The 25208-nt window shown below is 41.2% G+C and overlaps 1 protein-coding gene across 6 annotated transcripts in view; it reads right to left on the reverse strand.

Annotated features, from left to right (window-relative positions):
- LOC121898492 (eukaryotic translation initiation factor 4 gamma 1-like) overlaps positions 1-23607 on the reverse strand; it is a 40508-nt gene extending 16901 nt beyond the window's left edge. Inside the window, exons 1-9 of one of the 6 annotated variants that reach the window (XM_042413616.1) lie at positions 23559-23607; positions 17527-17579; positions 17094-17215; positions 16532-16618; positions 15483-15515; positions 14503-14523; positions 13695-13889; positions 12591-12693; positions 3784-3923 (exon numbers count right to left, since the gene is read on the reverse strand). In XM_042413616.1, the coding sequence (XP_042269550.1) occupies positions 3784-3923; positions 12591-12693; positions 13695-13889; positions 14503-14523; positions 15483-15515; positions 16532-16618; positions 17094-17168 (654 nt within the window). In that variant the 5' untranslated portion in view covers positions 17169-17215; positions 17527-17579; positions 23559-23607. Of the gene's footprint in view, positions 1-2; positions 265-3783; positions 3924-7718; positions 7856-12590; positions 12694-13694; positions 13890-14502; positions 14524-15482; positions 15516-16531; positions 16619-17093; positions 17216-17526; positions 17580-23558 lie in introns of those variants that run through there. The other 5 variants (XM_042413617.1, XM_042413618.1, XM_042413619.1 and 2 more) reach the window with 5 other exon arrangements.
- Between the last annotated feature and the right edge of the window lie 1601 nt (positions 23608-25208).

The following is a 25208-nucleotide window of genomic DNA, read 5'->3' on the forward strand; positions in this document are numbered from 1 at the left end:
ACCTGGTTCAGTCCGTTGGCAGCTACTCTCCTGGAGCATTATACAAACCCTAGTGGGCCTCTCTCATCCTGGGGCTGGAGTAGTCGTCCCAGCGGGCTCGGGGCTGGACTTTAAACCCCACAAAGCAGAACGGTAGGTGGACGTAGCCAGCGTATTTTTACCTCAGTTTAACTGACACACATCCAGGCTGAGGTAGAGAGCTACACGCCGGCGGAACAGGACAGAGCAGGGCTGGGCCTGACTGTCAGTAAGCTAGCTAGCAACTTGACTCACTCTCTCCCTCTCTCATACGCTGAACAGAACAGGGAGGAGGGAAAAAAAGGATAAAGTGACTGGCCTTGTAAAGCTATGGTATTGGAATGCGCCCCCCCCCACCCCCCCCCCCCCCCCCCCGCCCACAGAAACTAACAGACAGTTAAAGGGGCCGGAGAGGGAAGGAGGGGCAGAGTAGGGGGGGAATGGGAGGGTTTCCAGGGGAGAAAAAAAAGTTATCGTTATCAAATGAGCTTCAGCTAGCAGAAGTAACTCCCCCTTGTCCTCATTCTCTCTCTCTCTGCTCTGTCATCCTGCACACTCAAGTCGCTCTTCAGATTTTTTTTTTTTTTCAAGCTCACCCCTTCTGAGAGCAAAAGGAAACCAGCACAGGAGGAGGGGGGGGGGGGGGGCACAGCAGCAGAGGAAGGCTGCCTGGTTAGCCCTTCCGGCTCAGAAGGGGGAGGAGACCAGTGGCCACGTGGAGCTGAGCTATGTGCTGACATGTCCTTCACCCCCCTCCCCTCTGGCTTTTCTCTTTGACACACAGCGAGAGGGAGAGCAAGGGACTATGAAAGTAGGGAAAAAAAGGAAAATTGCATGTCACCAGGTAGATGGTGGCAGTTGTGAAACACCCATCTCCAAAACATGACTGTTACAAGATAGAAAATACTCATTTTAAAATGAAGAAAGTTCAGACACACACAAAAGTTGTGCACCTTTATGTACTTGCAAAATAGCTTTTCAGTTCAACACACACATTTCTGTAAATGGAAGGTTTGCTTCTGCTGAGGTGTCATTTAGAGGACACTAAATCTCTACCTGCTCTCTTTAAATGCATCACTCTCAAAAACCAAGAATGCAAAGCTTGTGGTGAGCTTATGCACACGCAACTATCTCATGTCTGAAGCACTAACATCACTCACTCAATCAGATTTGTGCTGTAATTTCTCCGATGACCCACATGAGAAAGGGCCAAAGTCCATCCCGAGCGACCACAGTCACTGATAAGCAGCCAAGTTCCCCAGTGAGAGGGACCCAGACATCACGCAAGTCTCGTGGCAAAAGACCCGAGCTTCATGCTAACAGCAATCTTAGTCAAATCAAGACTGGTGATACATGAATGGATTCATACAACACTAAGCTTTAACGTATAAAGGGTTTTATATAGGAATACAAAGTAAGAATGATGCCGTCATTTTTTCAACACAACATATATTTAAGTTTAAACAAATGAAGACAAACAGAGAGAAATGTTTAAGTGAAACAAACTTTGGTCAGTCAGGCAAAAAATTAACCACAAACCCACACAACCTGATGAAAAATTCAAACCAGACATCTAGTTTCAAGACACTGACAGCTGATCAATGTAGCAAGAGGAAAAACCATGCAAATACAGTCCCCAAATACTGTAATCCTATTCACATGCAGTATCTCTGCTTTGTGCCTCTCATGTAATCATCAGTTTTACATGAAGCTTTAGTACCTGATGACTCAGCACATATGCCAATGTTTTTCTGAAAGAAAACACTGTTACTCTAACATACACTCTTCTACATATGTCAATATAATAAAATACTAGAAAAAACAGATAAATGACGCTGATAATAAAACAGTGCCAGTTTTAGTTCTGGTGATGCATTATACATGATGATCAAGGAGATTCAGTGTGTCACTTTCTCCTGCAGTCTTTGGACTGGAATGTAACCAAGACTGCAGAAGTCTCAAATGTAAAAACGAGGATTACTGAGAGGCACAAACTGGGGCTACAGTTCACAGCGAGCTACCACATACCAGGCGAGGGCCATCTTAGAGAGGAGAGGAAACACTAGACATACTGTAGAACTGGAGAATATGTCTTACAGCAGCTTAGTCTTACAGCACACCAAGTTAAGGTCAAGATGACAACTATCTATTTCACTCAGTAAACTGAACTCCATGTCCAGACTCAAGAATGAGTCTAGAATCATCTTTAGAGAGATTGCAACACACCTTTTAGCTAAGCTATATTATCTGAAAACCATTGGGTTGTTTGATTGCTATGGAAAACGGTATTAAATAATATCAGATGACTGTAATGTAACAACAAAACATTCATTTTTCACACTTTACCTACACTGACTCTAATCAACTTCTTTCTCTCTCAAGTCGCAGCACTCAGAAAATCATACATGTGTCCTATTTGGTAACATGGATACATGTTGGCTATCATTAGTTTTGAATTGTTAGTTTTGAATCTTTATTGTGAATGAATCCCATAATACATTTTGGCCAGTTTATGTAAAGACTTAGTATTAATGGAAAAAGAGATTCTTTCAAGGAAATCAAATCAGACGTTTCTCTGTCCCTAAAAATGTTTAAGGAATATTGTTCAAAATACACAACTTTATAAATAACTATAAACCCTCCTGTGAGAGGAAATAATGGTGAAGTTTGTTTGAATACCATATGGTCAGTTAACTCGTGCAGCACTGTGCCAGCCTTCTCTAAAACAACAGAAGTTGACATCTGTTCTGTTTGGAGCTCTCATTAATTCATTTAGTGAAAGCAGATTGTACAGTATAGTACATACAGGTTCTGAAGTCAAACTATTGTGCATCTAGAAGTCCAGTTTTTTTTAATCTCAGTTAAATTGCCCTCATACACAAAACTGTATGTTGATCTTGAATAAAAGACATGTTGCCTTCATGTGCTCCTTTGAGATCCCACTTCCCAGGTGGAATTCATAAGTATGGTATGTGTCAGCTTCAAGCATTTTTTACTTGGATATAACAAAAGTAGCTGGTGAGCATGGTATTTGGTTCTATAACAGAATGATGGGAATATCTGCATCCATTTTGTAATTGATATTTCAGTTAAGTGCCTTAGCTAGTGGCCTCTCTTCATATTTTAGACGAAGGCTGACATGCAGCTATAGCTGTGCGACGTAGAGAACGACAAAATGTAGACAAACTTCAACTGTGTTTAGACTGGCTTGAGGGCGAGTTGTCAATAGCTGTTTTCAGAAAGAATACTTTATAACACACATCCTAAATTTATCTTCTCTACTCCTCACTGTTCAGGTGATTGTGCAAGTTGTAGCAAACAGATAAGGGTGAGCATTATCTCAAAATACAGTACACAGCAGTTACCAAACTTTTTTCCATCATTGAAGAGCCAAAAATGTTGCTCTTAGTCTGCAATATGACTGAGATGTATGTGCAGATAGGTCTAACATTATCATAGGAACCTTGACTTTATCTCACTGTAGCTGTTTGAGGCTGAAATGTTCTTATGAGTACAGACACAGATGTGATGTATTCAGATGGAATTAACATAGAATAATAGTACAAGTTTAAGTACCTGACCTGCCCTGATAAATAGATCTTGTTCAAATAGGGTTGATAAGAAAATTTCCATTTTAGGGGAACATTTGTTTAACACCACTAGTGGTTGATTCTCATCAGCAGGTAATATGGAAACTCTGAAGCAGATATGAATTCTCAAAGCCACACTGTCCTGTGTTCAATTAGGCAGAATAGTGAATAGTACCTGTTTACGTTCCCGTTTGGTGGGGATGTGTTGGGGAGGCTGAGGTGGCGGTTGCTGCTGTTGAGGGGCAGGATTCATAATGACGGGTGCTGCCTGCACCGAGGGAGTGAACTGAGGCTGGGCAGGATAGTAGGCCCCTGCTGTGGATCAGACAGAGAGAAGAATGTAAACCAACACACACTGGCTTAATCCTATATCCATAACTTGACACAAACAGTCTGATGCACACAGACACACACATTAGCTAAACAGCATATAGCCTGTGTTTACACAATGAGGGCCAACATCACCCCCTCCTGTGAGGCTAAGTTGAGGCAGTTAGCAAAGCTGCATCACAAAGTTGTGAAGGTTTTATTTCTTGTGGATTTGCAGTGCAACAGCTGCAGTTTTATGTTCATGGTAAAGTTATAATGTCACAACAGTGAGGTAATTGCACTTTTTTAAGTACTTAAGTCCTCTCACTGCCAACTGAGGATGTGTTAGACTTAAATTTACATTTTAGGAAACTATTTAATGCTCTAGTAAAGAACAATGTACAAGCAGAGCACACACACCTAAATTAAACTTCAATTCCTAGCTTACAAAAGTAATCAGTGGCAAGTTTAGGCTTTAGTGTCCTGATAATATTCCTATGACCAGTGTAGCATCTTTCAGAGAGAGATGGAAATGTTTGAATAAGAGCTTTACTTCCTATTAAGGGTTACAACTCTGCTAAATATGGACAGGCTACTCTCAAAGAATGAAGCTTATGATGAATGAGTAAATGAATTAGCAAATAAATTAATTAATACAAGGTTAAAGACTTATAAGAATAATCTACCTACTAAAGGAAGAAATCTCTGTATGTCTGTTTGTATGTCTGTATGTATGTCCTTCGTGTATCTCTTAAATCGTTCATCCAATTGACTCCACACTTGGTGGATTTATGGCTGGGGACCCAACGGAGTGCAGTGTCGAATTTAGAGCAATTTGGACACGTGATATGTTAAATATTAATAAACTTTGAATAAACCAGCGATCAGCAAGCCGCTCTGCTCTGTGCAGGGGCAGGATGGAGCTTCAGGGCTCTGCTGACTGACTCCAGCATGTCAGGGAGAAACCAGAGACGAGGTGTGACACGAGTCAGAGAAAAGTGCTCTAAAAAGAGAAAAGTAGACAGCGAAAATAAAGAAATGACACTCTTAACCCGTGTCTAGACAGAAAGCTATCATTAACAGCACGTTTAGCTGATCATCAGCAGCAGTGAGTGACTACACAGGAGGCATTCAGGTACATTGTTGAGCATAGGTCACTCGCATTTTGGAAGTGCTGAGAGCCCAATACATAATTACTGTAGTTATGGGTGTAAAACGAAGGAAATACACGGGCAGTTCAAAACCAGTTTGTCTGATATGTTCTGAGGTCGTGAAGCATCACAAAAGACAAAGCACAAATCTTTGGAGCAAACATAGCCACTCAAACCGAAGGCACAGAAAATAGGAATGATCTAAGAGCCCAATATGATTAATCCACTTTATTTTAGGATGCACATTATTTTATTTTTAAATGTAGCCCTTATTTACTTGAAATGAGAATAGAACATTTATTTACTATTAGAGTAGCCTACCTATTATTTATATCATCTGTGTATAAAAGAATGTTAGTTTCTTTCACGTTGTTGGTGTGTGTACTCATTCACACCTCAAATCAACTGTATTCATTTTTCTATGTGTTTAAGTGGCAGCCAGAGGCCAAGCAACTGCTCCCAACAGATACGTTTTGAACGGGCACTGTACTAGTAATTAAGAATAATTGTAACGGATATACATATACAGATACGGATACAGATATTCAGACCAATTAATCACATTAGTTTGAGGAAATACACTTTTGTGTATAAGTGCTAAAACTTAAGTGAATAAACAGCAAGGGTTATGTGCTGCACTATTTCTTGGCCAAGCACAGACACTTAGTAGAGTCTCCGCAAGTTGCCTGGCAACCTCAGCAATCAGGTTAGCTTAGCACATGGACCAGAAGGGGAAACAGCTAGCCATTCCAGAGGTAAAAAAATCCACTTACCAGCACCTCTAAAGCTCACTAATTAATATGTAATATGTCTTGTTTCTTTACTCCGTATAAAACCATACAGTATGTAGAAATCCAATATTGGTTGGAAAATTGACTGAATTAGTTTTCAGTGGTTTTACAACTTTTTTCAACTATTTCTTGGCCAGGTGCAGTGACTTCCTGGAGTCCTGTTGACATCGTGAGGTTGCCAGGCAACTAGCGACTCTAGAAAGTCGCTGTGCTTAGCCAAGAAATAGTGCAAAACATAACCCCCATTAAAAATCACAACTTGCTGTTATTACACTTCGGTTTTGATACAGATTAAATAAACAAACTATAACAAGTAAATTAGTGAGCTTGAGAGGTGCTGGATAGTGGATTTTGTTGGCAGCAGCTTCATATTTACCATGTAGACAATGACAGTGGTATCAATCTTCTCATGTACCTCTTGACAAAAAGCAAATAAGAAAATTTCCACAAAGGTTTTGTAATCATATTCTTATCCCATGCCAAGAGTATTATTTACTGATATTCTTAACAATGTGAAACATGATGTTGTTGCTGTAATTGGCCAGCCTGTTATGACATTTCCAGTCAAATAAAGCCTTGCATTAAGCATCTACAACTGTGCAGCTGTTTTCCTGCTGGTACTTGCAGCTTTCAGTCAGATACAAGATGATTTTTTGTTTCGCTTCACTGGAGCAAAGTTGAGTACTTGTGTGTTGTTGCAGCCCTCTAGGTAATGTAATCATACATCAGGTGACTATAATTAAACTTCTTGAAAAATTACCAAAAAACACAAATTGCACATGTATTTTCTACCACTTCCTTTTCCTATTGCTCCTCCCTCTGAACATTACTGCAGTGGAGTAATACAACCTGCAACCAACACCTTGTTCTCAATCACAGTTAATTACAGCAACTAGTGGAAATCCACATCATTGCCTCAAATCTGTGTGTCTTTCTACTGACTTTGAATGCTTTTGTGCTATCTCAACATCTCACTTCTTGTTGTGTCTGACTCTGAATGCATCAGTTACCAGAAGGAGACATAGCGCCTTGAAAGCCCTATGCAGGTAGGCCTTCAGACCATGACACAGCAGTCTCTCCCTCTGTCCTGCACTGCATTGGGGTCCCTTATTTCTTAAGGCCATGGATATTGATCATGTTCACAAATTTATCAAGATAACTCCTGCCAACGTGACCAAGGAAAAAAACGTTCAAACAATCTCTATTAGCTTACCCGGTCAATAATGTCAACAAGACATGTACAGTACCAGTCAAAAGTTTGGACACACTTTCTCATACAAGGGAATGGGAAAGTGCGTCCAAACTTTTGACTGGAACTGTAGCTCTTCAGTGATATTACCTGGTCTTCTAACTGGCCTCAGTTACAGCTCAGAAACAAAAACACCCTCTCTCTGTCACACTCAGATGCAAGGAAGGACTGAGGTTAAAAAAAAAAAAAAAAAAAAAAAAAAAAAAAAAATCCTCAGATTGAAGAGGCCTCTCTTTCAGCCTGGCGGTGGCTAGCTCTCACTCTGCCTCTCTCCCCCTCTGCATGCATTTCAGTCTAACTCACATTACTGAGTCTGCATTGTTGACCAGGAGCAGCACAGCCTAAATATAGTCAAAAACCCACACCGGCTGGGGGAAGAGTGCACGCAAGAGGGAGAGGGAGGGAAGACAGAAAGAGAGAAGGACAGAGAGAGGGAGAAGGGGAGCATGTTCAAAACCAGAAAGCCAGAATGAGACTTTTATTGGACAACGTCCCAATACTGTAAATAAGAGGCTTGAGATATGACTCACAAAGTACAGGAGAAGGAGAGAGCAATGGTAAGAGGAGGGGAGGGGGCTGCAAAAAGACACACAGTCTAGACAACACCTACCCTGAGAGTCCTCCTGTTCTTGAGACCCACGATTCCCCATGCTGAATGCCTGCTGAATGCAAAATTGCGTCTGGACAGTAAAATGGAGAGGGGGCTTCTCTTCAAACCCCCTCTCTTACTTCTTCCTGTCCTCTCTACAGGTGCCCTCTCAGAATGACTCCTTTTAATGCTAAGCCCTCCTTCTTCCAGCGTGTCTTCGTTTTGCTCCTCCCTCTGACCTTCCTGATTCCTCCCTGCCTTTCACTTTTTTTCACCTCCCTCCCTTTCCCCCTCCCTTTGTGCTGGCAGGCAAACTAAACTGTTAGTGGATGTTCAGACCAAAAGCAGCCCTGCGTTAAAACAACGCAAGAGACTGTGTGAGTGGGGGTGTGTTTTTTTTTCCAGGTACCAGTGAGACATGAAATAGGATCCAGAAAGTCCAGTTTGAGTATTAGATTTATGAAGGCTATAAGACACCAAAACACGGTACAGCAGTTTATAATCATCTGATGTAAGATTTTTCAACACTGGGCCCTGTTTTCCAGAAGCATCTCAAGGCTAAAACCATTTTATTCCCATTGTAAGTCTATGTGCTGAAATCATCCTAGTACTTTTAGAAAGTCAGAATGGCAAATATTTCATCTTTCGCAGTGAAGATTGAGAGATTAACAGTAGAAATACACTTTTCACATTACAAAGTAATCTTGCATGTATTTAACTGGCCAACACAGTGGCATGCTGGAGGACATTGTGTTGTAGTTTGGTAAAAGTTGAGCCAGGTTCAACGTTTTCTACGACCCAGTGTTTTTTTTTTTACTGAACCCTCTGCGTTGGCATACAGGCCCTAGGTAAGTGATCTGATCTGTGCTGGCAAAGACATCACAGCCTACTACAAAGCGAGTGGAGGCTGTTCCTATAAAATGAGTTAAGCAAATCATACAACTTGGGGGGGTGGGAGTCTTAAAAATATCCTGTCACCATGCTCTGTCAAAACACCACAATATATGTGTATGTTTACCTGACTGCTAGAAAACATCTCAGAGAGACTGTACCACTTAGATGACTGGGGGGGGGGGGGGGGGGGGGGGGGATGATATTCTGGGGTCATTTTTCTATTTGGAATTTTATGCAGATCCTGAAGGCAAAGGCTCATTATTGCCTCTGTGACATTGTGGATACCTACAACAGCCCTGAATGTCTCTGCAGCAATGCACTCTCAGAGCAAATATAATGGTCAAGCCAGTCAATCAGACACCAGAGTTTGAGAGCCATAACTCACTGTCACATGACCCGTTATTTAGGATCATGTGGCACCCTGATGTCATGACATGTGACTCGCAGAATGACCAATGTGACAAACAACTTCAAGCAAACAGGTGGGACATTATGTCTCAGATGGTGAAATAAATATCTAGCATAAATAGCCATGTAGCTCTCATACAACCAGTAACCTGCTACTGTTGAATTAGCACCAAGCCCGGCAGAGTCACACCAATAAACATAACAGATACACAGTATGAAACAAACTGTGTTTTTCTGGTGTGTTGCTATCAGAGGAAAAAGGGGGAAACCATCTCTTTTTCTTGGAATAAGCATTGTGAAGTTGACCTGTGATGGGTTTTCAGGAATACCTTTTTACCATTTTCATTTCAAATAATACAATAATGTGTATAAGAATCAGGGTTTCACTAGAATAAGAACATTCAGATCATAAATTGGCACTAAGGATATAATTGCAACTAAATGTTTAGTTCTATTTCTTTCAAAGTCAGAGTCATTACCTCTTTATTTCACATCACTTGGAAAAATGAGAATGATGCTCTTCAAACTCAAGTGTGCGTTAAGCAGAGACCACCTGAGAACATGGGACTCTGAGGTGCAGGATTAGTAAGAAGACCAACATTATATACAGTATAGAGGGCCTAAGCAGATCGGGAAAATCCTGAATCCTGTACATTATATTGGAATGATTTCTCTTGTATGCAATCTGACATTTAGAAAAAAAAACACTGTATCCTCTCAACATAGGACTATTTCTTGGCAATTTTGTAACCACTGGTTGTCTGGCAACCTTACTTGACAAGACTGCAGGAAGTCATTGATCCCAGCCAAGAAATAGTCTTTTCTAGCATTTTAGCAATAGCATTTTTATATATTCCCTACATTACCCTTTACTTAAAGAGTAAACTGGATATAAGCCAATTAAATTCCTGCTTCCTTTACTAAACCCTAATTGCCTGAGGACAATGCCAACCAACTGAATCTGCAACCGATAAATTATAGAACTACTTTATATTCCAGCAAAAGGATGATTTACACTGCATCTACCAAAAACAAAAAAACAGACCTTATCTTTTATTGCTGGTTGTAGGTGCAGAATGTGCAGAGGCATTGTTTATGTACATCATACAGCACTGAAGTGCAAAGAGCATGACATGGAAAACCTAATGGGAAGAATTGTGTTTTTAACAGGCCTGTATTCAAGCCTGAGCATCCTATTGCTGATGAGCTACAGTTTAAACAAAGACAACACATAGTTCAGATGCCTGCCAGTGGGGGGTCAGCAAGTTTGTTTTCAGGGCATCATCAGTTCTTGTGGTGCACTGACACTCGGCCGCCTCTAGAGGGTGTAAGCACACATGGAATCAACTGCAAAAAATGTCTGCAGTGCTACTTTGTTCAGTAGATGAGAAGTTATGTAAATTTAAGATAAAAGAGGATGACTGGAATGAATTACCACAGAGGTTAAAACCCAGAAATGTCCACGTGTATGAGCTGCTCTGTGATAGTTATATTCTGTGAACTCCCGCACTGTTACATATGGAACATTTGTAATGTTCCAATGCAGATGTTATTATGCTGACATACTTTACTTTTCTAGTGTATCTGTTTCACTCAACCTGCTTTAACTATGACAGTCAGCGACTTCTGACATTTTCCAGAATGCAGCCACACCCTTCGCTGACAACAGCTTGTCTAGTAGCTGCATTTCATTATGCTCATATGGTTTATGTTGGTTGAGGAAAAGAAAAAGCAACCTTAGCTGATTTCTCCCTGTGTAATTGCTGAATGTCACTGCACAAATCCAAGTCTAGAGATATGATGCTGCTCTTTGGTTCTGAGGAACTTACGACAAAACCTTTTGCTTTAAAAAAAAAAAAAAAAAGCACATTGCTTTGCTACATGCTACAACATGATTTAATGTATGTATGTATGAATGTCTTGAGTTGCCCCAAGGATCTCCACTGCTACAATAAAAGATTCTTAGCAGGTGCCATCAGTTTTGTTCTGTGCTCTAAACCAGCTGGTCTGTTACTTCTCATTTCTTATTAAACAGAAATGCCTTCAGCGAAAAGAAGTGTTGTAAGCACTGACACGACTTTTGGGTTCAGATAAAGGTAACCACAACTAATAGCAACATAAGTATGTGGTTTATTAAAGGGAGATCAGTGCTTTTCTGTTAATATTGATATGAAAAGAATACAAAACAAACCGGAAGGCTCTCAAACAAAAGCTTAGGTGTGGGCCAAAGTAGGTCAGCAGATGAACAAAGCCCACGAATGACCTGAAAAACATGAAGACTATGCAAACTAAAGGAAAGGTGAAGTTGAGGGGTAAAATTATGATTCAAATTTAGATGAACTCAACAACTGCCTTGATTGGGGTAATGTCCAAATCATCAGTAACCATTACTGATGATCTTGGTAGGTTTTTACACATGCCTCCGTTTGTTAGTGTGCCATACTCCATACTTGCACTCAAGTCAAATACACCCATCCCTTCATGCTTCTTCAAAAGCTCCACCCCCCAAATTCATGGACACACATCGCCAAGGCAACGACCAAAAGAGAAATATGGCGAAATTCAGAGCGATTTATTAGCTGTAGATTCACTTCTGTTCCTCTCACACATTATCACGAGCGGGAAAAATATTTCGTCCCATGTGAGCACAACAGTTCATCCATACTCTCTGCCTCTATGCAGCCTCCTCACCTCTCACTCAACCTGCGTTCAGCGTCTCTGTCCACAGAAGCAGCCGTCAGCTGCAACTCCTGGGGAGCTGAGAGGACAGCGGCTGGACAAACTGCCTTCACCAGGCTGACTGACAGCAGAAATTTACTGAACCAAAATAGTTTACACGTTGGCTCCATGAGAAGAAATCAACAGTGTTTGTATTTATTGATTAATTGATACGGTTAATATGTTGAAAACACATACATATACAGCAGGATATTTGTCTGATTTAAACAGTTGCCTGCTCAGATTACACCTCACTGAATGCAACAGTAACAGACTCAGAGTGTAAAAAAATGCAGGGGTCTCGGATTCAGTGTAGATTGATAGATTTAATAAAATGGAAGCGTATCTGTTCTGTGAGAAAACACGCTCTATCTGAAGTGGCCACAGCCTCTCTCTCTCCAGTTCGCCAGTACTCCCCCATCATTCAACGGGTGCTGGAGATGGGAGACTGTCATGTCCTCACACAGACAGCTGCTCTGATGACTTGCCTGTGTCTGAGCATGAGCATGAACGCCCCCTGCTGCTGATTGGCTGGACTAGTGTTGTGTGGCTCGCTCCGAGCCACTGTGTTTACATGCCCATTTACAGAGCCAGTGCTGTGTATGGACACCAGTTTTTTGTCAGCGCACGCACAGAACGGATAATACGTTGACCGTGAGGAGATATTCACTGACTTTGACAAAGAAAGTCTATTGGAGCAGAGTCACTGACTTCACCTTTAAGAATGTTATGCTATGTGTTTGTTGTTCCTCTACTTTTTAGTTTCACAAATAGCTCTCTGACTGATGAAGTCCCTGGACTAGTGCTTGCTATTGATTCTGCCATGTGTCTCTGTGTGTGAGTGTCAGGTGAGGCCCAGGTAGAGCCTCTTACCATAAGTACCATATTCAGCCGGGCTGGTGCCTGGGTAGAAGCCTGGGGTGCCCGCTGGTACGGGGTATTGCTGGGGTGTGGCCACATAGGTTGTTGAGCGGTACTAAGGAAACAAACAAGAGGGAGCATGAAAGATAAGACAGGTAGAGAGGAGTGAGAGGAAGAGGAAAGAAAAATCATTAGATATAGTCATAGTAGCAATATAAATAATGATGTTTCTTAACTGTATTATGAGCATACACTGGCCTGCACCAGATGACACTTATTTTCACCATACACAGCTTAGGTGCAGTTTGAACTAAATTATATTTTATGGATAAGATGTTCAAGTATAAGTCTGGTGAAAATCTTTGACATGTTCTCTCATTATCATGAACATGGGCACATACACTGTCCTGCTACCATAAATACTCACTGAGGATTTATTTTTATTTAATCTTTTTAAAAAATGAAAGTATATATATTAGTGAATCATTTTTACAGATTTACGTCTTCAGTAAGAAAAAAAGGACTTGTGGTTCAGAGCTACAGATAGGCTGAGGAAGTCAGAGAGACAAACACATTGTTAGTTTTAGTCTTTTCACAGGGTTTGTTTAAATAATAAAAATATGGAATATCACCTGCCTTATCATAAAACTGAATTAATTGAATTTTTTTTTTCTTTTCAAGTCTACATTTCTCTATTGTCATAAAATGTCACTACACTGACTGATACACCGTAACATGTCACACACGCTAGCATCTATGCTAATCTAGATGTAGATCATTAAAGTCCCACATGCCCAATGTTATACACTCGGAATCTCTGACTATTGCTCACCATCAACAGACACAGAGGCTCCCAAGACAGAGAGAAATTGCTCATGGACTATTAAAAAATTCACAGAGTGGGTCCGCACTAAAACCCTCCATTCGACAGGGCTGTATATGTATTTTGTTCCAATTCTGTTCCACTCCAATTAATTCAGAAATGTTTTTTCGATCCAAACATAAATACAGAGCATGGAAAACTAAACATCTATTTTGTGCATCAGTGGTGTGCTGTTTCAGCTCTCTACCATCTGGCTACCATGACTTCAACACACGCTGGTTTTTGCCTCCTACCTGTCCCGGTATGAAGTAGGTAGGTCCCTGCGGTGAGCTGGGGAAGGGCAACTGTTGGCCAGGGATCATCATCATTTGGGATCCAGGGCCCGGCTGGTAGACATGGGTTGGCGTCACAGGCCGAGGGGCGCTGCTGGGTGGGACACCCCGGGGCCCACTGCTGGGAGGCAGGCTGGCCCTGTTGGTGTAGTAGGGCTAGAGAAGAGGCAGGGAAGGAAGCCAAGGTGGAGTGTGGAGGGAGTGTAAAGGATGAGAAAAGAGGGGGAAAAAGGTGGTGACATAGCAAAGCAAGGTGAGGAGGAACATGCATTGAAAGGACAGAGAATAGATGTAGAGAGGCAAGACAAAAAGAGAAGCCACAGGAACATGTTGACAGAAGAACAGGATGGAAACAGGGGAAGGAGAAAGACAGAGAGAGAAATTAGGGAATTAGTTACCTTTCTGAAACCTCTGACATAAAAACCATCTCCCATGCCCTCGTATGATTTTATCTCTTGGACCAAGTGGAGCTAGCTTGTCCAGCCTAATGGCTAGGCTCATAGTTTGTCCATGAATCTGTGGCTAGACTCCAACTGGAAACATATTGGCCCTGCCTGCCAGAAGAGATAAAGCAGCTAATGCTGGTTCATTCAGAGCCTCCTCATTGACATTCTGCTGCTGGCCTGGGAGCTAACCACCGTAGCCAGCAAAATGACATCAAGCCAACAAAGTACAACACTGCCAAATATTAGACACACACATATGCACTCCTCAAGAGGATGTGAAAAAAAAGGACGGAAAAAATTGAAGAAAGAGGAAATTGAGTTACCTGTAGCGATCTGAAGCTTCCCTTCAGCAGCGCAAACACAGATCACACACAGAGACACATCAAATGGAAGCAAGAAGAGGGTGGGAGAGGAAGGGTTGGGAGAAAGAGAGCACCACAATCAGTTAGAGCAAAGCGCCCAGAAACCATCCGTTCTGAGCCAAGCACTGAATTAACAAGCAGCATGCAGAGAATAGGCAGAACAGTGAATCCCAATAAACTAGGACTAGTTTATAATAAGATGCAGACTAAAACTCAGAAACTATCACCAGAAGATGAAGCTTTAATCAGCTCAGTGTTTACTAGTTGAAACAAAGACTGAGACTGGTGTTGGTGTGTTTATTTTTTCAATCAAACCTTTCACTTTCTCATAACATTTTAATGAAGGCTGGTGAAACATCTGTTTTCACATTCACAGGTCTAATTTTTCACTCGCACAAGCAGCGAAATTTCCACACTAGTGTTGACTGTCAGCTTTTCAACACAGCAAGCTGAAGTGAACAAAATACAGTAGAGTAACTTAAGTATTTGATCTAGTTTGTTTTAGCTGATATGGATCTGTTAAAATATGCCCAGATCAGCCCTGATACCACGACATCACTTGTAATTAATATTCTCTGCCGTCTAGATATTTTTTTATAATCTGGGGGATAATCACAGTTTCTGGTTTAGATAATAGCTCAGTGGAAGATCAATCAATGTAAATATCCTAGATATTCATTTATAAATATTTTCATAAAAGCAAAGATCACCCCTAAAGCATTATCGCATTATTGATTCTGGTCAACATCGTGTAAAGTTAGTGTAGCTCTTTGATTCAGTAGGGGGATCGATGTCCACAGTCATGTTTTTAGTTCATAAATCAATACATCCATTGGAACATCTACAATTCATCTACTGCTCCTTGTATTGCAGTGTGGCAGTGTGGCAGCATAGAAAACCCGCCCACCCCCAGTCAGGTGAGTCAGTTGTGTTGTTAGTACCTGTTGATGTATAGGCCGGGGCCCTGGGGCAAACTAGAGGAGGAGAGGCAGACAGGACAGAGGTTAAAGACAAAAGCACGAGATCCATGCTTCACTCTCAGACAGCCTCCTTCCACTTCTGCACCATAAAAAGCACAATTAAAAGGCCGATATAAAATCGTTCAGAAAGTCTGAAAACGGTGGAAAGCCGCTTTTCTGACATTTATTCACATTTTTAGCCCACTGACAGCATCAGTCATGCTCACTTTCTGTTACTTCCCCCCCCATTTGTTTTACCCAATTTGCACGTGCCTACTGATTTATTAACAATGTAACAGGAATCTTGTTATTTTAACAGATAAAAAATACATGATAAACCTGCTCAATTCAGTAGACTTCACTGGAAATGATAAATAATAAATATGGATAAGACTGCATAATGATGATATTTAAAACTTGAATACAGAAACATAACCAGAGATTAAAGCAACAAAAGATTTGTAAGCCTGAAAAGTCATCCCAGAGGAAATATGTGCAATGTATTGAATTAAGTATTAGATGAATATAAAACTGCCCTATGCCTGAAATCAGGCACGGTGCCCGAGAACTTTAAGCTCTGCATAACGGTTAAATAATGTATATATTAACACGTAGCCTACAAAACATAGTGGAGTTAAGGCCAATGTGTGAGCATATTGCACGCTAGGCTGTGAGACTCTGTCAGGGTCGAGTATGAAGGACAAGATAACACTGACTTTTAAAAAAAAAATGGTGCAGAACTGGTGAGAAGTAGGCAAACACACATGCAGGCATTTTAAGAAATTCACAGATGCAGTCGGGAGGCTGCACGCGATGCTTTCCATTGGGAAGATCTCAGATAGCGACAGGTAGCGGTAATTATGCCAAACATGCAGACGCAGTGACATTTGCAGTGGGAAGGAAAGACCTGAAAGATGTAGTTTAGCTCAATTTGTTTTTAATAACATGAGACTTCTTCTGGAATACAGCAGAGTCCACCTATGTATGGGTGTAGTTGTGCTGTGGGGTGGGTGAGCAGTGGGCGGGCCTACCTGTCGGGGCTGTGGTGTTGGGTTCATTTGTGGAGGCGGTGGGGTGGCAAACACAACAGAAGGGGGCTGCCCAGGGGGGAATGAGGGCTGCAAGAGACAGGAAGTGATATCAACGGGAGAAGAGTGGGATGCAGGAGGAAGAGGGAGTGAAAAAGCGAGAACGTACAGTAGACAAGTGGTCAACAGCATCTTATTTTAACGAGGACCGCGAGGTATCAACCACGCTTTTTTGTGGCCTGGATAATTACAAAAGATGAAGCAGGCCAAGTTGAGCTGACAATGTGAGAATAGGGCAGGAAATGGACACACTGGCAGTAGTAAACATGGATGAAGTTATTTCTAATTATCACCAGTACAACAATTGTGTGTCAGGTTGGGAGTTGTACCAAAGAACAGCTGCAGCAAGTCTCCTCCAGAGAAAATGTATTGATCTGCTTTTCATTATCTGCAAAAAAAACCCTCCTGTTGGCGCAGCCCTTTTTCTGGTGAGAAACTAAGCACAATAGTGCAAACGCACGCTAAAAAAGCCGATAAAGAGAGAGAAGTAGTGGGGGTTCCTTACCTGTGAAAGGCCAGGGGAGGGGGCAGGGTGGGGGGTGGAGGGGGGTCCTGTTATAGGCTGTGGTGCTTTATTCATTTCATGGAGTTCTGCATGGGGAGGCGGATCTGGACCTGTGTACAAATCTGTAGAATAAGAAAAAATGGGTGGGGGGGTGGGGGGGGTTAAATGGGTCTTTTGCTTAGAAAATTGGCAGCCATTACAGAAGTTATTATCACATTCACTTCTACTTTGGTAGGAGAAAACACAGAGTGGAATGCAGGATCTTTGTCTTTGTCTTTTGGTTTTAAAGAATAGTTAAAGGTTGATATGAATAAGTGTTCTAGCCAAACACCTCCGCCATGTCTGTGTAGAGTTTAAGTTAGATCAGTCAGATGTAGATCAAGGGTTAAACGCAAAATGAATATTTCCTGTTGATAATGCTCTGTATACTCACATTTATGAATCCTTTTAGGTCCTAAGTGTGATTACACTGAGGAACAGTTTGTCCTAAAAGACAGACAGAGAGAAAAACCTTGTTAACAAAGAGCATTGATTGGCTAATAAAAAACAGAAACTTAGTGTAACGGCTCATGTAAGATTGAGTAAAATATATAACAGATGGTTTCTGATGATAGGAGTCTGCAATTTCCTGGTTCTATATGTTATAATAATGATCATCTTAAAAGGCAACAAAATTTTCACACCATACATTTCTGGTGAATTACAGTTTGAAATAACCAAAATATACAGAGGTGCTTTTTCTACAAGAATATTACCAACAATAAGTTTTGGTAGGTCAATTTGTATGGGATTAATTAACTAACAGCGTTAACAGACATTTTTCACAGTAGAAACTTTAACATGTCATACTAGGACAAGCCTGAGTTTAATTAATAACATAAATCATGGCTGCATTACATTCATGTGTGCAGGTTTAAGGGCCCTCGAATTGTGCATGTTAGCTCACTGGCTGGAACAGTTATTGTTAATTTGATCATAATGGTGTATATTATAATACACCTGTGCTTTTTCTATGACAAGTCAATATCTGCTCTGAAAAAGATCTATTCAAGTCAGTGTTACTACCAAGCACCACCAAAGCGATGTGCCTCGTTAACTACGCTCATCCTACTGGATAGTAGTTTATCGAGTGAAATATAAAAGCCACATTCGCAGCTTATGAGCCAGTTGAAAGTAGCCTGGATGAAAATGATAGTGGTAGCTTACTTTACAACAGCCCTATCTTAACGACTTTTTGCTAGTACGTACGGTATAGGGTCCAATCAAAAATAAGCTCCTATCCATCAGTCTAGCCAAGATACTTCTCAGTTTGCTCTTACACATCCCAGAGATACACCTTAAAACACAAGGTGTCTTCTCAGAATGGATCCTAATTATTGGTAGACCGACCTAACATTTTTAGGCTGCAGTTAATATCTGGGGAGGGAAGGGGAATGCAGTGCTTGTGAGGCAGATGAGGGAAATTGACAAAGAAATGCATTGATCTCAGTATGTCTCCAAACCATGATATAGATCTAATATGTGTCCATCACCAATCCAGTGGATAATTGAGAGAGACTAACCATTGTGATTTTCTTAATCAATCCAATCACATCTACGAAACAATCCATGTCTAATACCGACAGCATCACAGTGTCTGCGACCTAACATCATGACATGTGCTGCGTCATATTCCACGCTAAAATGTGTCTGCAAAACTGTCATTCGTTTGCTGCTGAAGTACAAATAACTGACTCACTTCACACTGAGACAAAGGAATCTTTTTTCCATTTAACTCAGGAAATGTGCCTCCCAACAAGTACAAACAGACCAAATCTGTGATACCAGAACCAACACCTTAATTTGGGGAATTGAAATTGTATAAGTAAATATCTGATACCGGTGCTGTTTTTTAATTTTTCATTAAAAAAAACTGTAAATCCTCCTTTGTAGAACTTGGAATCATTGATCTATGTATTCATCTATGTGTAGGGTAACATGAACTACACCTTAATTAACAACAAATGGAGACCTTCATACACTAAAACTCCTCTTAGGCTTTGAATGTTCTAGAAGATTTATAAACTTGCACTGTTACAACATCATAATGACAGTGACTCTGCATCTGTTTTATCTGGCTGATACTTGATCCATGTAATTAGGTCAGTACTGGCAAAGATATTGTTTCGATGGTTTAGATCAGTGCGTGTAGCTGGAATTCAATTGTTTTCAACTTCGGTGTCTTTTCCTCAGTTCACACTTTCTGAAGCAACTCTTTTGTTTATTTGTGTCCACTGGTGTATTTCAATTAACAATTCATGCAATTTGGCCACTTAATTTGCTTTGTATTCAGCATGAACACACCTTGACATAAGAAACCCACCTTTCATAATGCAGCTTTAGTCAGAATAACTGAAAAAAAAACTGTCCCCCCCACTGAGCCAAGAGTTACTGATTCCTGTGTAATCATGCTCTTCAGGTTATACAGCCCTCACAATAGTGACACATTTGGTATTTATAGCTGAAGCCTACATTATCTCTGCCAGTGACACACACATACGCCCCTTTCTCTGACACACACACACACACACACACACACACACACACACACACACACAGAGCAGCGTAAAAAGCCTGAGTCATGATGAATCAGGATGTTTTTTCCTTTTTTCAAAGAAGAGGAAATCACGCTGCAGAAATGGTTCTAATCACCACTGTTACCATGACAACATACATATGTCAACATACAAATATAAAAAAAAAAAAGACAAAAAGACAATGGATTTTAACCGAGCCAAGGTTCCCATACAGGCATATTAAATCCCCGGCTCAGAAAAACATTGACTGCCAGCGATGGTGGGCTCATCCAAACTGGATCCTCACAGTTTAGAGAACGTCGGCAGTAAAAGTTAGCATAACTAAAGACTGTAGAGGGGTGACAGGCAGCAGTTGAAAAAGCTCATCCACAGACAGAAAGATTGTCCCACTGAGCGGGGCAGCCTGGGAGATGAAATGCTGAGTAAACAACCTCAGGGCTAAAAGACGGCCTCAGACTAACCCACACTGCCTCAAAGGCTCTACTCCACTCAGTTGGGGACACACTAATAAAAAACCTTTAGGTGTTTGAGGGAATGCTTCACCTAGAAGTAGTGAAACATGGCCTGCTTCTTACATAACTACACTGCCAGTCACACACATCTTCTGCACCACACAGGTCAGTCTGCAGAATCTATGAAAATGAGTAATGAACATGAATGCTGCAAATGGTGTGCAGCGCTGCAAAACTAGCGACGAGGGGTACCCGAGAGGCCCCACCCAATCCCCTAATCACACACAGTCCAGTCATCCGAGCTGGTCTGACATGCAGCACCGTGGAGATCCAGCCACCGGCACCACCGCTGGTGAAACATGCTCCTTCAACTGTTGCATAAGCCTCTGCATGCACTCCCATGACCCACTAAGGAGGAGAGGGGGAGAACATTTGCTCAAGTTTGCTTAAGAAGTTGGCTATCATGTCACCTCTGGAGGGTGTAGCCCCTGTGTGTTTTCCACTGTCTGTGCACAAATGATCTACATTCACTGTACACTGTGCAGCTTTGTTGTTAAATTACTGCTTACTGGAAATGGGCTTTTACCAGTGCTGCCTGTGCTAAAAACTGAGGTGTAACTGAGTAACTCCTCTGTATATACAGTTCGCTGGCCTGCAGGCTCTAATGGCAGTACATACCTGCCACAGAGTCCCTGTGTATTTGGTGGTAGTAACATAGTGACACGAACAGCTCCAGTGGTGGAAGGCTTCAGCTCAGCTAGATCACTTTTACTGTGGAAAACTATAGCTTACATTTAGACCACAGGCCACAAAAATGGGAGCATCATAGCAGTTTTGTATAAAAGAGCAGTATTTTTGGTCCAACATTTATAGACAGAACCAACAAATTTCTAACAAATTAGGGTTCGCTAACCTAACCAGAAAGAAGTCAAAAGTTATCTATGCTTGCTGATGTCAGGTTTCTGCAAGACCATGTTGTTTCTCAACAGAAAGTAAGAACAGATCAAACAAACATAACAGAATTAAACAACAAAGACAAAACAGTACAAACCATAATAAAACCCACATTGACATTGGTCAATATTTGAAACAGAGTTGGTTTTGAATCATCATATTTCCAACCATAACATGTCAGTGATAAGCACTTCACAATAACTGTGGCTTCAGTCAGACATTTCAAGCTGGGAAGGATGTACAGACAGTGAAAGTTAAGCTCCAATGACACAGCATCACACCAGCACAGCCTGTTCTACCCAACCCCCCTGCTCCCCACCCCCCCCATGTCTCTCTGGTTAAAACCCACACATGCCCAGACTCTGAGCTTTCAAGTTTCACAACAGGAAGCTCAGTAGTGTCCTTATGTCAGGCAAACTGTGATAGCCTGGCTTTGACACATCATGCATTTGTCCTGCAATTGAACTTCTGCTTTTGGTTTCATTCGCTCTCTCTGGCTAGAGCATGTCACCGATCACTGCATGATATTCTCCTGTACTGCATGAATTATAAACAAGGTTGGAAAGACGACGACGTGGGAGACAGGTCTGCCTTCACTAGCTATAGGGTTTCCTATGTGAAATGTAGAGGAAACAGCATCCATTTTGAACCCATATTCTAAGCTGAGGTCACATGCCTGCTGTCCTCAACATCAGCCTCATGTCTGCAGCAGCAAGTAGGGTGAAGTGATCAACAAACTGGCTTATGCTGGAACATACCAGCCATGCTGCCGTCTAAACAAACAATCTGACACAATGTCAGTGTCAAGAAACAGCTGCCACGCTCATACCAAGCTGTGGTCAAACACCGGTGTCTCGTCCGCTTAAACTGCGGGACACTTTTGCAATGAGACAGGGGCGTGTCTGCTTGTCTATACACATACACACACCCCACATCACACAAACATATATACACACACACACATACACGACAAAGATAGATATTGCATGGGATTATATTAAAACACACACCCTTCAAACGCTCGGCCTTGCCAAAAGACCTCAAAAATATGAGTGCGAAGACGTGCTGCTGTATGTTATGCTGTTAGCCATGCTGCTAGCTTTCCTAGGCCCAACCTGGATTTACCACGTGGTTTCCCCTGCTATTGGCGCGATGCACATCCCAGCTGCCGGCTTCGTGCCAGCCACACCTCATGCTGGCTATATGATGACAACATATCTTCTCTACGTAAAAACATGAACCATACCAAACAAACAGAGGCGTCAGAGAGGAATGAATGGGAACACTGCCTAAACAATTACTGCTTAGCTAGCTCGCATAATCATATATTCAATGACTCAATATGCTTGACAGCTTTAGCTGGTGGCGCTGTCATTTATGTCGTGACAATAATGAGTACTGTAACTAGTCACAATGAGTCAGACACCTCCGTTTCATTTCGTAGCCAAACATTAACATCTCGCTCAGCTCGCTCAGCAACATCACAGTGATTCATTTCAAGATGATGCAGTTTCTGTGGGGAGATGTTGCCGCGAAAAATCCCATGTTCACCAACATTTTTATGAAGCACATCTTCGGTTGTAGCGGCTGACATCTTGAAGGCGACCTGTCAGCTCACTCATAAAGGTGTCAGTGCTGAAAGGTTCAAAACAGCTGCTCTGTCAGCTCAGTCTCCAACACCTCTGCTCCTCCTGCGTCTCATACTACTGTTGTGTTTGTTACAACCAGCACTGTATCAGGAACATAGAGACCCACACTGCTGCATGAGTAGACGGATTGTACACAACCAGATCTTTCAGCCACCTTTTACACACTTTTAGCGCCTAAAGCAAATGGTTTCAGAGACGTGACATCTCCATCACATGGTTTCAGGTATCAGGTTATCAGTCAATTTACAATGACAACTGTCAACAGCAATCTCTTTATATGAAGCTAGGCTGGCAAATAAGAGCACACAAACTCCACAACATTATGCTGGGAGGCAGATAACCTTACAGAGCAAATCACGGCTTCGACATAACCAGAGATTTAACCTACTGCTACCTGCCTAGCCTAATGTGTAGCTAACTAGCAGTTAACAGCATAAATTACGTTAACCGACCACAACAACAACATTGAGATGCGACAGTTCCTTTATCGCTTGCCTTATATGACACACTACACACATATTATAATATGTTTGTAACCGTCACCTGAGTAAGAGCTAATCTTGTCTGTCTATCGCAGTGTTAGCTGGCTAGCTGGACTAGCTAAAGTGAAGAAAGAACACCCACGTCGTGTTAGCATGGAAAGCTAGCGAGCTAATCCCTGAAAACACAGCAGGAGCCACTGAAGAAAGTCACCACAGCAACGTATATGTGGAGACAAAAAGGTGAAACGCGCTTTTGAATGTCCTTCCCAAGTGTCTATGTAACTGTGACTTGACACTTGTCTGAAAAATTGAGCATTTTCATAAAGCATTTTCCTCGGGACCGCAGCGTTACCTTTCTCTCCTTGAGTCCGCAGAGCCGGACGGACGGAAAATCTTCCCGGAAGCCGGTAGCGAGGTAATTCCGGCAAAATCCCAATCACGTGAAACTTTTCCCAGTAACCAGTCATTCAATTAAAGATCCCCTCCAGACATGTTTTAAGATGTATATAAAATACTCTACTTTGAATAATAACTTATGTCTGATATGGCTTTTCCACAAAAAAGTTAAATTATCTTTTTAAAATCCTTGAAATTACATCTACTCATTCTCCCCCATTAAAAATTCGAGAGTCTAACTGCTCGAAACAACTTGTTTCCAACATCACAGCCTTCTAGCGTCAGACACACATACATCATTCTGCACATTGACGCTCACACATCGAACTGTAGGAACAAGGTGAAAAACACATTTTTGAGTGGAGGATTTTAAGCTGGAAGCCAATGATGTAATACTTTACTATGAAAACAAAAAAACAGAAAGTTCAACGACTGTCAATTTATTAATTTTAATGGGAAAATTTCACATCCATAAATCCAAGTTCTCTAGGTCTCGCCCATTGTTTGAACTTTTCATGATTGAATTAAGAAACTATTTTGAGACAACTCTTGAGATCCAACTTTTAAACAATAAGAAATGTGCACATACAGTTAGTGTGCCACAATATTCTAATTTTATTGCCAACCTTTTCTGTTATTATTTTATATTATTTTTATTATTATTACTTTTGCCATATATCCTGTTACCATGTTGAATGTATCAACCAATTGAAAGTGAAGTCATGCCTGTTGTGTTATCTTTATTTCATTCTGATGCCAAAGTGTTTTCTGTTATTGTGTTGATGTCTCATGCTGTAAGTGATGGTGTCTGTAAATAAAGAGATGGGGGGAAAAAAGAAATGTTGTAGGCTGTAAGTACTGTATTTATTGTCAACCAGGGCTATCTTTATTGTGTCTGCACATTAACAACAATTGGAGACGTTTAAATATTAATTTAAACTTGTTTAATTTCACTAAAGTTTAAATTAGCCACTATCTATAAAAGGTTTATATGATGGTCAGCACAGCTGGTGCAGTGCATGGCCACAAAACTATTCTGTCAATAACAACAAATCTTCAAAAATAAAACCCTTATAAAAGTTTCGCAAATGTCCATAATTAAACTCTGTGACACACAAGGCCAAGGACACAGTGATAAACATGAAACCAGGACCCAGATAGGGAGGCAGAGGCCCAAATAGGAACACAAATAAGTATTAGGAACTCAGCAATGTAGGTTCATTAAGTCTTTGAAACTGAATATTTGAACTTTATATGTTAATTGGTAGATTTCTAAGTTCTGGACAGGAGACTTCAGAAAATTAACAGGCTCACTTGTGTGATGGTCAAGTGCCTGACCAGTGTTGTACCAAGTTAATAGATGTTCAGAGAACAGATGATACATTTCTACACCTTTTATAGCAGAATGGTAGTATTAATAATCCACTGGATGTTAGTGTGACACCTTAGAAGTCATTAAAGTATTTCAGATAACAGGTTTATCACACATAAAATCCAGAAACACCCCCACCCCCCAAAGTTGCTATTAATTTCCTTCACAAATATACAAGTATATATTTGTGTGTAACATATGTATGTACAAACACGTGTGTAAATATTCATGGCT

Source organism: Thunnus maccoyii, chromosome 6 (genome assembly GCF_910596095.1).
Source record: "Thunnus maccoyii chromosome 6, fThuMac1.1, whole genome shotgun sequence".
NCBI lineage: Eukaryota > Metazoa > Chordata > Actinopteri > Scombriformes > Scombridae > Thunnus > Thunnus maccoyii.